Genomic DNA, 14,422 nt, shown 5'->3' with positions numbered 1-14,422 from the left:
CAAGTCATCAGGAATGCAGGAGGTTTTATTGGCAGTAAAAGGTCAACACGTTCTCTTGGTTTCCTCGTGTGAGGATGATGGGGGGTCTCAGGTCCTGAGAGAGGGTCTCGAGCCAGGCCATGTAGAGGGAGCTGGGGCAGCGGCCCTTCCTGCCGATGGGCGGAGTGCTGCGGCACAGCGGGGAGGGGCGTGAGCAGGGCCGGCACCCAGCCCGACACAGCCCCTTCTCAGTCCAGTGCAGGTTATTTCCCTAAAAAGGGGCAACACCACATCCTCCCACCCGACAGGACCCAAGCTGGAGCCCTTGGTGTCTTCCAGGGGCTTTTCCCTGTGGTGCAGCACTCTCACCAGAGCATTAGGGTGTCTGTGCAGGACCTCCCCACCCAGGGAGGGGTGAACATCCCGAGGGATGATTCCCATGGGGCAAGAAATAGGCGTGAGGGCATTTCTGGCACCTACATGGCTATGAGTGCTGCATCCCGCGAGTAATCCTGCAAAATCTCATTCAGCCTCACTTGTCGGAGCGACTGTGGAGCAAAGAGCATCAAGAAACACAAAATAATGGTTTCCAGAAAGGCTACATTTTGTCTAAAAAGCAGGAGACCCTTTGCAGGAGCTCCCCTAGCACTGGTGCTACCTTGGCTCTGTTTTTATCGACCTCCTCATCAGAAATCTTCCAGGGACAGCCCTGTCTCATCTCATTCACTGTGGCCTCGTCTTTGAAGCCATCGTTCAGCCTGAAGGGAGCGATGAGTTCATCAAATCTCTTGATGCTGCAACACAAGCAGACAGTGCCAAGGAACAGTGTCTCGGCAGGTTTGGGGGCGCTGTGGGGCACGGGGAAGGGAAGGGGGGTGGTTACTGCTCTGGCCGGGGTTTCTGGTTGATGTCAGGGAGGATGTGGACCTCATGGAAGCCAAGGCGGAACTTGCTCAGTAGAGAGACAATCCTAATGGAGGGAAAAGGACATTTTCCCAAAGTTACCAGGGAATGGTAGCTCTCTAACAGGGACCTGCCACAGCAGAGAACCCTGCTGCTGGCCTCAGTTTGAACTTTGGGTTTTCCCACTCTGCAGCCACATTAATTTCCAGAGAAATGAGGCAAAGCAGCCAGGTCAGAGCTCACAGATCCCATTATGGCAAAGCTGGGAGGGCTCAGCAGGATGGGAAGCAGCTTGTGTCACCAGCCACAGGACAGTGGCAGTGGCTGAGTGGCTAAGAGCTGCAGTGCCCACCAGCACTTACGCCTTCCTCTCCTCGTCCATCCTGTTGATCTGCCCGCCGACAAACACCCGGATTTTGCACTTTCCCCACCGCTTCTTGCGACCCAGCAGGTAGGGGATGAGCAGCGTGAGACCTGGCCCCAAAACACCCAGTGGGAATGCAGCAGTGACCCCCAGGCTCACCAGTGCTTCCTTCCTTGGTGCCAAAGGCCAGGGATGCCCTGGCACCATTTGGCAGGACTGAGCCCTCCTGGGCACTGCAGTGGAGGTGCTGGGCTCACATTATCTGGACAGATGGAAGGTGAAGGTTACCTCCATCATCAAAGAGCCAGTAAATGTCAATGGTCTTCTTGCCCTGCTTGCTCTGGAAGATAGTGCTTGCCTGCTGCTCACTGGCCAAGGTGGTGGGGTCCACTGCTGGGGCAAGAGGATCCTGGTATCAGCAAAGGGCACCACCAGCCACAGATTAAAGGCATCACTTCTTCCTGGTCCCAGCCCTGCTCCTCAGGGCTTGAAACCCCCACCTTGCCTGCAAAATAATCCTCAGAGCTGGGGATGCTTTGGGTGCTCACAAGCCAGGATCAACCTACCCGTGCCTGGGGCTGCTCTGCTGCCAGTGCCATTCTCAGGGTGCTCTGCTGCCTCGAATGTGGGGTTAACTGAGGACGGAGGAGAAGAGCAAGGGCAGCACAGCAGTGCCTCACTGTCCCCATCCCCTTTGATCCCAGCACAGGAGTGATGTCCTCCCAGGACTGTGGCCTTTGTCTGGGGACATGGTGCTGGCTGGCACATCCCACAACTCCATGTCTCTGTGCATCCCTGGCCAACCAAAGCCACCTACCATGTGCCTGCAGCACTCGGGAAACATTCAGCCCTTCCTTCATCCGCATTAAGCACACGCCGTACTTGAAATCAAACGCGTCGCTGGAAGGAGGGAGGAGAAGGCAGTTAATGGAGGATGCACTCTCAGCCCAGCTGGACCCTGCACGTGTGACTGCAGCCATCGGTGGGGCCACCACCAGGTGCCAGTGTCCCCAAGAGGTGGAGGAGCCAGTGTGGCCGTACTGCAGGATGCCCACGTAGTCCTCCAGGCTCTGGGGAGATGCCGTCCGCCAGTTCCTCTTGTAGCCCAGCACTAAGATGTTAGGTCTCATCTTCCCAAGGCCAGCAGCCTATGGAGAGATGTCCCCATGAGACCCCTCTGCAGGGACAGACGGACACAGGTGGTGTCAGTCCACTCCATGGGGGAGCAACACAGGGGGGTGCCTACAGATCATGGAGGGAGGTCAGAACTCCCCCAAGCTGTGACAAAGAGGAGGGACCCTGCTGCTGGAAAGGCAGTGATGGCTGTACCTGGATGAGCATTTGGACACCACTTCTCAAATCCTCAGCCACCACATCCGTGTAGAAAGCCTTGATCTTCCTCTTCATTAGCCACTTAGTGTGGCCATCTGCCATCAGCCGTGACTCCGGCATCTTCTGCTTCCACGGGCCCTGCAGGAATCAGGAGCAGGAGCTCAGGCAGCCCCTTCCAACTGCAATAAGTCTTGCCACCAAGAACTTCTAGCTCCTCTCTTCCCAAATCATTGGCAAGAGGTGGATGTAACCACTGCACACATGGGAGGTTGCAATCACAGCCAGGAAAACCAGTGAATCCAGGGAGTCAACAGCCAGTGCACACAATCCCACCAGTCCTGTGGGAGCAGATGAGCTGGTTCTTACCGCACCCAATTGCTCTGGAGACCTCAGGGCTGCAGGACCCCCCTGTCCTCTGAGCAACTACTTCATCCTTCCAAATCTTCCGAAATTAATTGGCAAAGGGAAGCCATAAGCCCACAGGGACATCCTGATGCTTCACCAATACTGCTTAACAACTCAGAGGGGCTTCCAGTTGACACATTTCATCATCCAGCAGCACACAAGTGGGCACATTTCAACCTCCACCCTATATCCACCAGGATACAACTGGATTTCCCAGCCCACCACCCACTGGTGGCCAGAGCCCCCAGGACAAGGAACAAACCAGCTTCCACAGGTGACTCACGATCAGCACGTTGCCACAGAGCATCAGGCTGAGGTTCTTGGTGAAGGTCCCCACAAAATCCACCAGTGCTGGGCGGAAGTTGGGCGGGCCAGTCAGCACCAGGCACTGCGGTCTGCAGGCAGGGGAAGAAGGGAGTGAGGAATAGTACTTTGGAGGCATCCAGCCCTTTTGGAATGAGCCATGTCTCTTCTCCCATGCTTGGCCAGTGGCAACTATAGGGAGCATCTTTAGAATGAGAAAATATTATGTGGCCTGAGGGTCCAGTCTCACTCTTTGGTCTTTTTATACCAGATGAGACCAATGTATCTGTGTCTGCCTGCCCCTGGAGAGGGCACGGTTTGCCCAGTTTCTACCTTACGTGGCACAGACAGGGGATTTTGGAGAAAGACACATTTTGCTGTAGCTTCTGGTTACTGAGGGTGGTGGTGAGGGCGTGGCCATGAGCATGATGCCTCCCTGGGATTACTGGAGGCAGGAGCTGGCTCTTCATCCCACTCCCTCCATGCCCAGCGCTGCAATGAGCTGCCCTTGCCTGTAGTTCTTGATGTGCTCATCCACTTCACTCAGCCCCACTGAGTAGTTGAGGGCCATGTTGTAGGAGCTGGCTTGCATGGAGGAGCCCCAGTTGACATCTGCATGGGGAAGATGGATTAGCAACAGGACCAGACACCTTCTGGAGCATCACCAGTGCCAGGTTACCACCACCCACCCGGCTTTTTGTAGAGGACATATCCCAGGAGGAAGATGACGATGCCGAAGGCAATGAGGGCTGCCCACCAGGTCAGCAGGAACATGATCACCACTGAGACAGCAGCTCCAAAGAGTGCAGCCCACTTGCTGTAATACCGAAAGGATGGTCGCCAGCCTGCACGCAAACACACACACACAGAGCCGCTGCCGGGAGGGGGAGCCGCACCGGGAGCCGCCGCCGCAGGGCGCGGCTGGCGTGGCACAGGCCCACCTGGGGAGTTGGTGATGGAGGCGTGGAAGCAGCTGAAGTTGATGAGGGCGTAGGAGCAGAGGAAGAAGTTGGAGATGATGGGGGCGATGGCATTGAGCTCGGCTGTGGGAGGAAGAGAGAGTGAGCTGTCAGTGGTGGAGACTGAGCCACCCCGCTGGTGGCAGGCTGCAGGAGGGTACTGGGGCAGCAAGCACCCACCGATGAGGATAAAGCCAACAGCAATGACATAGGTGAGCATGTAGCCACGGATGGGCTCGCTGTTCCTCCCATAGCCCTTCCCAAAGAAGCCGATGAGAGGATAGAGCTGGTCCTTGCAGAGACACTGCAAAGAGAGACACAGTGGGGACAGCAGGCTTTGCCCGGGACATGGGATGGCAGTGCCGTGGTGGCTCCTGCATGCGTAAGAGCAAGGGCCAAACTGGAGCCATGCCCTGTGTTGACAGCAGCATCCTCCTTGCCCCAGGGCTGCTCACGGATGCAGAGCCCTGCACTAAGGAGCACCAGCCACTACTGAGCTCAGGGAGAGGAGCTGGGGTGTGCAGACACCACCCTCTCACCTGGAAGACTTTGGGGGCTGAGACAAGGCAGGCCAGTGCTGAGGAGAGGGTAGCACCAAAGATTCCTGCTGTAATGAGGGGGCCAAATCCAGACACCATGCTCATGCTCTGCATGAAAACCAGGGGATCAGGAACCCCAGCATCTCTGGTGCACCAACCTCCACCACAACCCTGAGGGATTTCCAGCCCCAGGCCCCATCCTGCTGCATTTCCTTTAACATTATCCAGGCAGCAAAGTCCAGCCACATCCAAAAGCCCACCGCCTGGTGCCTTCCTGTTAAAAAATGGCTGTTTCAAGAGCATGGGTGCCCCCCAGGATGGCAGGGAGGTGCCAGGCATGCAGCTGCCCTGGGAAAGCCATCCATTGCAGCACAAACCTGGCCAGGAGCAGGAACAGGGGCTGGCCATGGTTCTGAGCAGTACCTGGTAGTAGTTGCTGAGCCCATATCGGCAGCTCTGCTGCTGGGCACAGGCAGTGAAGTTCCAGCCGAAGCTGCAGGCCAGCCCCTCGCAGCCCGGCGAGCCCACGGCCACGCTGTCATTCAGGCTGCCTGAGGCATCTCGGACCACACAGGCACCTGGGGGGACACACAGGGCTAGAGCAGGGCTGGCACCTCTCCACGGTTTCAGGAAGCCCAGCCCCACATCCCATTGCCTGTGACAACTCCCAAGTCCCTGCCATGGGCTTTGAGCAATGCCAGGAGCTCCACTGCCCACACAGGATGACTTTGCCCCAGGTGGGGGTAAAAACAAGGTCTGGCACCTGTGGCACTCACACTGGGATATCAATGCCAGTGTCCACAGCTTGCTCCTGGCTCCTACGCACCTGCATCCTCCCAGGCCACCCATTTTGGGTAGGGGCCAGCCCACCCACCCAGGCCCACTTACCAATGGTAGCAGAAAGCACCAGGTAGGACATGGTGGTCCAGAAGATGGCCATCAAGGTGCCCTTGGGGATGGCCACGGCAGGATCCTGTCCAAGGGAGTTGCAGAGATTTGTAAGACAGCTTTCCAGCAGCAGTGCTAATGTAGGCAGCTTATTTGTGGCTGCTGTACAGGAGGAATTTTAATTCACTGTATCACAAAGCCACAGAGCATCTCCTGGCTGAGCCCAAAGTTTCCATAAGAAATAAAACAAAGTCCAAGGGTTGGATCAAAATGAAAGCCACAGGGGAAAAAAGGGCTTGAGCCCTGATAAACACTGGCTCAGGCAGCAAGAGTCACAACCCACCTTCAGGTCACCTGAAATGTTGGCCCCAGCCAGGATGCCGGTTGCAGATGGGAAGAAAATGGAAAACAAGCCAAAGAAGGAGCCCTCAGGTCCACGCCAGTTAGGCACAAAGTTCTGAGCAAAGATATCAGCTGGGGACAAAGCAGAGGAGAAGCATTTGAGGCCTTTTGGGTACTTTTTTCCTGGCTGAAGCACCTCAGCACTGGCTGGGTGCTCTCCCCAAACTGCAGCAAAGAGCCAGGCTCCAGAGATGCACTTGGACCTGCTGAGTGCAACCCCAGCCTGTGGCGGACCCACCTCGGTAGCTGAAGAAGCCCTTTGCTTGCTTCTCAGCAGTAGCTGGGATCACTGTCCCCACCAGGTAGTTAATGAAGGAAACCAGGATGACCAGGAAGAACAGTATCTGTGCCTGCCAGACCAGAAAGAGCCAGCTGAAGGATTGGGTGTTTGGGCACAGAAAGAGTGAAGAATGCATTAGGGGAAACCCATGCCCATTATTAGGAAGCTACAGGCATCCTCTGCTCCTCAGATGGCTGGTGGCCAGCAGGGACAGCTCTTATCAGCCCAGGAGAAAAATGTGAGCAGGAGTGAGGGTTACCTTGGCCTCCCATTCCATGCCAGCCAGGGAGATGCCCAGCAGCACCGTCACAGTGATGACCCCGATGATTCGGATGTCATTGGTGGGGTCCACGATAAGGGAATTGTGCTCCTGAGGAAAGGGAGCTACTTACAACATGGAAATAACCCTCTTCCTTACCAAACCACTGGTTTTTCTGTGTTATAGCAGCCACTGTTTGATTATCAGTGGTCCAATGATAATGCAAATATTGATAATCAACACAGGTTGTGCAAGGAGAAGGTGGGGATGGTAGGGTGGGGGGGCATTGGGACCCAGAGGACAGAGAGCTGCTCCCTTACCTGCAGCAGGTCCCGGACAGTTTCAGCAAAGCCCACTGTGTGCATGGCCACAGCCACAGCGTTTGCAAAGGCAAAGATCAGCCCGATGGAGCCGCCCAGCTCTGGCCCCAGGCTCCGCGAGATGAGGAAGTAGGTGCCTCCTGAGGCAGGGAACACCCCATGGCATTACTGCTTCCCCCACGTTTTTGGGGTTCCCCCACCCTTCACAGCCCATGCCAGCAGCTCACATCCATGGGGCAGCCCCAGGATAAAGAGATCCCTGGAGTGGCTGGGAAGGAACACACTACCTGACTTCACTTTGCCATTGGTGGATATGGCAGAGATGGACAAGCCGGTTATTGTGGTCACTGTCACAGACAGGAGGATGATGAGCCACGTCAGGGCTGTGGGGAAAGGGCATTGCTTCACTGCTGTATCCCCCCAGCCTTCCCTAGAGTCCCACCACCCCCAAGGTGATGATGGGCCCAGTGCCACTGTCCAGCCCATGGTGAACCACAGCACCCACCGATTCCTGCCTGCGCGGTGATCCAGGGCAAGCGCAAGTAGAGGATAACTCCCCAAATGTTCAGCATGCAGCGGATCTGAGGGGGACAGAGGGGACCTGGCCATCAGGGCATTGACACCTAGGGATGGCCAAACCATCCAGCTCTGCTGCTCCTCAGAGAAAACCACCCCACCGAGGAGGGCAGGGAACTGCTCAAAGCACATGTGCTTGCAAAAATATAGACATTGGGGAAAAATGCAAAAGGGTAAAATGCTTACGAGGTAGGAGGGCAGGAGGATGCTCGTGGGGGATGGGTCACACTCACCATGACGCCCTTCACCCAGCCAAAGCGGACAGGTTCGGGCTCGGAGTCTCTGCCTGGCTCCCCTTCTGCCTCCTCCAGCCCAGCCTCTGGCCCAGCCTCTGGCAGGCCATTGCTGTGCTGCAGGTCCGACACCGGCATGCGAAGGCGGCCCGGGTCAGGCTGTGGGACGAGGGGAAGGTAGGTGAGGGTGGACTTCAGGCAGCTGTCTCTGGAGGCAATGCTCTGGTTGAGCACACAGCTGGAAACAGCTGGATTCTCTGGCTTCTCTCAGGGCCTTCTTGGGGATATGCAGTCGGCACAGCACCAGTAACGGCACCAAGAGGCAGGAGACAGAGTGACCCACCACAGACGCTTCACAGGGACCAGCAGCATGGCCAGGGGATGCCAGAGATGCTATGGGTACAGCCAAGCCCCCTGTTACCTTGAGGATGGAGTGCAGGTCAGCCAGCGAGGGCCTGCCCTTCCTGGGGTCGCCCACCCCCTTGCTGTTGGCATAGTGCTCATAGGCTGGCACCACATCCACCGTGTTGTAGCCGAAGGTCCTGGTGCAGAGGGTGCTGCTGGACAGCTGGGTGGGCTGGACACTGTCACAGCTGGACCCCTCAGTGGGTGTGTAGGGACCCCGGCCCCCCTCCTCCATGCCCAGGAAGGTGCTGATGGTGAAGCGGCCGCTGCAGCGTGCCGGGGGCAGATCTGGGATGGGCAGCTCGGCCATTGCCCCTGCCCAGCAGCCTGCCAGGGGGACAGGGTGGAGAGGGGCTTGCCGGCTTTATACCCCGCAAAACCGGAGCGAGGTGACCGGCACACACCCACCACTGATGCTAATAGAGGAAAGGAATCAGCTGGAACCACCCCGAGCTGGTCAGGGGGAAAAAAATAGCTGGAAGGGATACCAAAACCACCATAATGGGCATCACTGCCTCCCAGCGCTCGATGGGGGCAGCGATAACGGATTTGAGATTAAGTCCCAAGGACAGATCAGCAGAGAAATGCAGCGCTGAATTTGCCTCCGGCCCCAACCCAGGAACATTCAGTTCACAGGGATTTATTATGGAAAAAGGGAGCAAGACTCCCACGCACCCTCACCCTTCCCTGGGATACTGCCCCAGACCCGTCAGATCTCGTAAATCATCCTGGCTGGTCTCCAAGATGCCGCCTGTGGCATTGAGCTGGGCCGGATGTGGGGAGGGGAACGAGGCCTTTATCTCACAGTGAAACCAGGGGGAAGGGGGGAGTGTGACATCAAGGGATCTGAGGGATGCTCCTGCTGGAACTCAGATTCCAGGCTGCTGGAGAAGACAGGGTGCACAGAGGGGTGTAAGTCTGTCTGTGCTTGTCCAGGGCTGGGAGCTGGCAGCTCTCAGTACCAGGCAGCAGAGAGGCCCATGGTCCCACAGCCCCCTTCCCCTCCAGACCCAGGGATAAGGTACCAGTGAGCCCCCAGGGCTCAGAACCGGCCCCAGTCCCATCCCTGAGTCAACAAGCCACTTAAACCCTTGCTCCCATCACACAAAACAAGAGCTGAAGCTGTGTGGCAGTAACCCCACAGCCACAGGAGGCGAGGACAGGGGGAGGGATGGGCGCTTGTAACACTCCCCAGCCCCTGTCACATGTGCCACCAAAGCAGTTACAGATAAGATCAGCAAAGACAGCAAACAAGGCCAGCAATAAAATTCGAGGGCAGCCCATTGGAATTTCAGCTCCGTGTGGCTTTGCAAGTTAATGGAAAATTGGGCCTGGCTGCCGAGGTGCCTCTGGCTGTCTTTGCATTCACACACAAATTTTGACCTATTTTTGAGGACTTGCTCCAGCCCCCTTGTTTGTGTGAGGGCAGACGGCTGTGATCACCAAGCCCTGCGCAGCCAGGGGAAGCTGAGGGCAGCAGCCCGGTCTGCATCCCTGCTCAGCCCTCGCAGCACTGCAGAGCACCTCGGAGCCCAGAGCAGGGACAAGGGCGAGGTGGGGATGAGGAGAGAGCCTCACCCCAGAGCACCTCACACAACAACCTCCACAAAGTGGACACCAGCTTCCTCTTACAACAGATGCACCAGCAGACTCACACCCAGCAGAAGTGGCTTTATTTTAGAACCTCACTGTTTCATCAAAACCGCTGATTTGCCCAAAGCAGCACAAATCAGTCAGTCCCTTAAGTGGGGGGTCTGTTAAACACAGCACAGTCAGAGATGCTCCGGAAGACACAGGAGGGCTCCAGAGGCGGGCGAGAGCGAAGCGAGTGGTATGATGCAACCCTGGTGTGGTGAAATAGCCGGATTGTAGGAAGCGCTTGCCGTCGGCCTGATTCACAACACCAGCTGCAGCAACAATACCGGGGCAGCGGCGGCGCTGGGAGCTGCGGCAGGGAGGGAGCTCTGCAGCCTCCCCCCAGCCCCTCCACTCACATGAAGAGGCGCCGAGTTGTTTCTGCAAGGCTTTCCCTCACTTCCAGCCGATCCCCCAGTTTGGTCTGGATGTTAAATGCATCAAATGAACCCAAAATCGAGTCAAGCAGAGCATGGTGCAGTGCATCACATTACACAGCTTCTTTAAAAGACTGCCTAAGTGTTACATTCCAAAAGGCTTTAATGAAGCTTTAATTGGCCCGTTTCCATCCCTGTGGAAGAGGGAACCTACCCTGAGTGACACAGGACACACGAACGATGCAGGGGCTGCTCAGCACTGCAAACCCTCTGTGCAGAGCAGACTCAACTTATCAGCACCACAGCAAAGGAAGCCTGTGAACAGAAAAGAGATGGTTATTCAGCCAGCTGCCAGTAACCTTTCCCAGTGGGAACACACAGGTCATCTCCCATCTCTTCCACACACCATTTCCATCTTTCCAACTTCAAACCCGGAGAGAAAGAGGACAAAAATGCTGGTACAGGGACATGAATAGAGGCAGTATTTGAGTGCTGTCCCACCCCAGGGACACGGAACTGGAATTAACAATATCCTCTTCTTCCAGGCTGGAAGGAAAACATTTTGCTTCTTTGATAGGCTGGGGTGACAAGGGTTAGGAGAGTAACAAAACCAAAAGAAATTAATTAATTTTTTCTGAACCCAATTCCTTCAGCTCCTGCAAGGAACAAGGTCCAAGCAGTGTCTTAGACAAATGCAGTAGTAGTAGGAAATGGTGGTGAACAGAGAAGCCACCTCATTTAGCAGGTCTACTCCAGCCAGACGGTCTGGAAAACATACTGAAAAATCAGATTGAGATGCAGAATCTGCATTCAGCAGGGAAATCCAAGCAAAGGCAGAGGAGTAGGAATGTAACCCATAGGCAAGTACCCTGACTTTGGCCAGCATACTCTGGGGTAACGGTGAAAATACTTAAAAGGATTCATTTTGTTATCTGGACTAGAAAAACCTCACAGAGACAGCTGAGAAGACAGGACTGACACCAGCTTTCTGACAGTGTTTAGGCCATCAAGGCACATTTCATCAGTGCCACTTCCCACAGGAGCTTACTGTCTTCCCTTAGCTCAGTGTAGTTTTTACCAGGTTAACCCTGGGCAGAACTTTTAACTAATTTTTCCCTACTGGGCTGGTAACATAGAGCAGAAGTTTACAGAGAGTATTTCTAGATTTCCCTGCAACTCCCCTGTAAATCCAGACCACCTCACTCAGCCCTTGGTCCTTTGGAGGAGGTGCAGCTCTGGGAGCTGCTGTGCTGGAATTGCAGCATGTGTGGATGTTTCAGAACCACAGAGCCACACAAACTGTGGGGGACAGACCTGGAGACTGCCTGCCTCTGCTGCATCCACACCAGAACAAGATTATAACACACCCTCACAGCAAACACCTTTCCACTTTTTCCTCTAATCTCCTGCAGCAACACAAGCTTCAGCTGTATTTGACTCAAACCAATGAGTCACCCTTGGAATGCATCTCATCTACCTGGAGGAGCTTTAGTGCTCCAGGGATTAGTCTCAAGGTAAGAAAAAGCAGATGGAATTATCCTGAACTTAATTTGCGCTTGCTTTGTATATAAAGAGCAGAGCTCCACTGACTTAGAGAAGATTTGTCAGTTTTTATTCAGAATGAATTCAGCTCAGATGAACATCCTGGCTCTGCTGCACACTGCACTACTCCCTGTTGTAAAGGGAGTGCATGGTGACACCACCATTGAACAGGCTACACCAAACAAAAGGCATGAGTTTAGTGACACCCCAAAAAACCCTTCCAGCACATAAGCTATTCAGAAAAGGCTAAGCTTGTCAATTAGCAAAGTCAGAGTAATGGTGCAAAACCTGAGGGAGCAGAAGCTGATTGTTCTCTCCAGCAGAATAAGCACGAGGTGGAGGGAAAACAGGGACATCTGGAAAACCATGGGGGTGCCTTATTCAGCAAAGCACCAGGATGTGCATCAGCATCTACCTCAAAGCCCTTGAAGTCATGCAGAGGAGTCAGGTTTGCCAGAGCCAGGCTCAGGCACTGAGCTGGAACCTGCCACTCTGGGGAATGTGGGAAGATGGATGGGATGTAACATTCACCACCTAAGAAGAAATCACAGGGCAATTAACAAGTAATAAACTAACTCCAAATATCTGTGGCTCTTTCTGTTATACCCAAAATCTCTTATCTTGATGGAAATGGGGCTGGTCTTGCCCTTTTCAGGGTTAGTCTCGGGACTTGGACTCCCTGGGGTTTATTTCCCATCTGTCCTTTACAGAAGGATCATCTTGGATTTTGAAAGCATGAAATATTCAGTTTCTGATTTGCTTAAAAAGCAACCAAAGGCTGGAATCACAACCACTGGGCACAAAGAGAGGAAACTCTATACAGACATCAACTTTCCCAACACCCAAGAAGGCTGAGAAGCACCAGAAAGCACCTGCTATAGCCTCCTCGAAGGGCAGATGGAGAAAGGGTACTGTACTGCTTACAGAAGGTCCCCAGGTTCAACACTGGACATCAGAACATGCCAGGGAGGCAGCATGATAGCTCTCCTGAGCAGGGGATGGGCAAGAGGCAGCAGAACAAGGTCCTGAAATGGCAGCACTAAGAGCTGAGCCTCAAAGGACTTCTGTTCCTGCATGAATGGCAGATCAGGGAGAGAGAATTACAGTGGGGAAGGTGGCCCTCACCCTTGCCAGAGTCCAGCAAACATTGTCCCTCTCTTGCTCAGGTCAGTGGTTGCCTGAGGACAGGTGCAGACTTGCCAGACTCTCTGTAGGGGAGGTGGTTTCATGCTGGGAGTAACTCAGGGACAGGCTGAGCACCAGCAAGGAGAACACAGGAGCAGGATCATCCTGCAGGACTGCATCTGGGGCAGCCCTGGCCCCACCACCTCTGTCCACAAACAACAGGGAAGGTTCCTGTTCTCTAGGGAATGGGATCAATTCTTACCTGAGATATGCCAAGAAGCATTTCCACACAAATATACCAGAAACGTTGACAGGCAATACAGCTTTCCACACTCACCTGTTGACAAGTTTGTTAGGCAATTCCAGGCCACTCCCACCCCAAATAACTCCTTGGTAACTCACCAACTCCCCTTTACCTGCAGGGTGTTGTCCAGGTCTCCCTCAGCCTTCAGTTGGGACAGTCCTGGCCATGCTAGAGGAGCACTCCATGCTGTACACAATCCCTAGCTCTATCCTCTGAGACCCCAGCAGCTGGTTTGCTAATGCCCAGAGACATGGACTGGATGGCTGGCAAGCCCTTTGCTTCCTGTCCAAAGGGTGGACAAAACTTATTCTACAACATTTCTGGTGAAAAAAATAATTAGGAAAATTGTCATCATGTCAGTCAGACATTCCTCCATCCCAGTAAACAAAGACATTGCAAAATGGAGATGAATTCTCTCCCATGATAGCTGTTAACATACAAAGGCTGAAATCAGCCCCTGCATTTTGCTGCCTGGTCTGCATTCCAAATGCCACATGTTCTCATATCCCAGTAACACAAGAGGGTGAGACAGCAGCAGGGGAGCAGCAAGAGTAACCACCAACATTCCTCCCATTTTTTTCAAAGATAGGCAGTTATATTAAAACTAAAAGTTTCTACTGTAACATGCTCCTTGGGCTTTCACTCATTTAATTGTAGCTCAAAACACTTAAAGGTAACCATTTTTAAAGCCCTTTGCTTTTGTAGGGCTCACATTTCCTGCTAAACCAACAGTAACATTCACCCACACCCAACACAGCCTCACCTGGGCCTCTCTGGTTCAGCTTCCTCACTTCTGGTGAACTCCACAGGGGCCCACTTGGAATGCAACTGACTAAAATTCACATGCTGCTCACAAAAAACTCTCCTACCAAAAGATACCTGTTTCCAACCCAGCTGTTCCTGCAAAAGCTTCAGCAGAGCTCCAGGGCTGTGAGCCCCTGGTTCAGCACAGGGGTCTGTGCAGCACGCAGAGCAGCAGCCACACGAGACAACAGGACAGACTGATGGCAGTGTGTCACAGGGGGCACTGGGGCATCAGACACATTTTCAACACTTAACATGCACCCAAAACCCCCTAAAGTTTCTCAGCTGTAAGTACATTAAGCAATAAATCAAAGTTTTCTTCTCCATTTCCTCTTCTGCTATAAAATTCCATGTTCCTGTCCCTACTGCAAAGCTATGACTTCTTTTTCTGCATAGCCTATTAACTAACTAAGAATTTCTAAATGCAAACCAATTGAAAATAAAAGTAATAAAAACATAAAAACACAAGAATCAGTGAAAATTAAAAT

At 53.9% G+C, this 14,422-nt stretch overlaps 1 protein-coding gene across 11 annotated transcripts; it reads right to left on the bottom strand.

Moving 5' to 3' along the window:
• Positions 1-4: 4 nt before the first annotated feature.
• SLC12A3 (solute carrier family 12 member 3) lies at positions 5-14,416 on the bottom strand. Of its 11 annotated transcripts, none has more exons than XM_036390223.2 (26): positions 8,106-14,416; positions 7,743-7,828; positions 7,439-7,514; positions 7,221-7,316; positions 6,934-7,073; positions 6,614-6,724; positions 6,313-6,424; positions 6,016-6,146; positions 5,673-5,757; positions 5,208-5,362; positions 4,785-4,892; positions 4,426-4,549; positions 4,228-4,329; positions 3,976-4,131; positions 3,799-3,898; positions 3,267-3,378; positions 2,576-2,716; positions 2,288-2,394; positions 2,064-2,146; positions 1,813-1,881; positions 1,535-1,639; positions 1,245-1,356; positions 863-949; positions 638-773; positions 460-527; positions 5-167 (listed from the first exon to the last, which is right to left on the bottom strand). In XM_036390223.2, the coding sequence occupies exons 1-26, from the start codon at positions 8,455-8,457 to the stop codon at positions 26-28; spliced, it is 3,096 nt and encodes a 1,031-aa protein (XP_036246116.1). In that variant the 5' UTR covers positions 8,458-14,416; the 3' UTR covers positions 5-25. The 11 variants fall into 11 exon arrangements, with proteins under 11 accessions (XP_036246116.1, XP_036246115.1, XP_036246117.1 ...); XM_036390222.2 differs by having other exon boundaries at positions 1,535-1,636; positions 7,743-7,901; positions 8,164-14,416; XM_036390224.2 differs by lacking the exon at positions 1,813-1,881 and having other exon boundaries at positions 1,535-1,636; positions 7,743-7,807; positions 8,082-14,416.
• Positions 14,417-14,422: the final 6 nt, after the last annotated feature.

Source organism: Molothrus ater, chromosome 12 (genome assembly GCF_012460135.2).
Source record: "Molothrus ater isolate BHLD 08-10-18 breed brown headed cowbird chromosome 12, BPBGC_Mater_1.1, whole genome shotgun sequence".
Taxonomy (NCBI): domain Eukaryota; kingdom Metazoa; phylum Chordata; class Aves; order Passeriformes; family Icteridae; genus Molothrus; species Molothrus ater.
The sequence above is the reverse complement of the archived record's forward strand: the minus strand, read 5'-3'. Positions and strand labels throughout refer to the sequence as shown.

What these genes read in the sequence shown, in the direction of transcription:
- SLC12A3 (XM_054516133.1), bottom strand. Translation starts at nt 7,641, where the DNA reads ATGTGCTTTGAGCAGTTCCCTGCCCTCCTCGGTGGGGTGGTTTTCTCT. An exon ending in ATGGACGAGGAGAGGAAGGC is followed by an intron (nt 950 to 1,244) that starts GTAAGTGCTGGT and finishes TCCCTCCATTAG; the next exon opens with GATTGTCTCTCTACTGAGCA. An exon ending in TCGATAAAAACAGAGCCAAG is followed by an intron (nt 528 to 637) that starts GTAGCACCAGTG and finishes TTTGCTCCACAG; the next exon opens with TCGCTCCGACAAGTGAGGCT.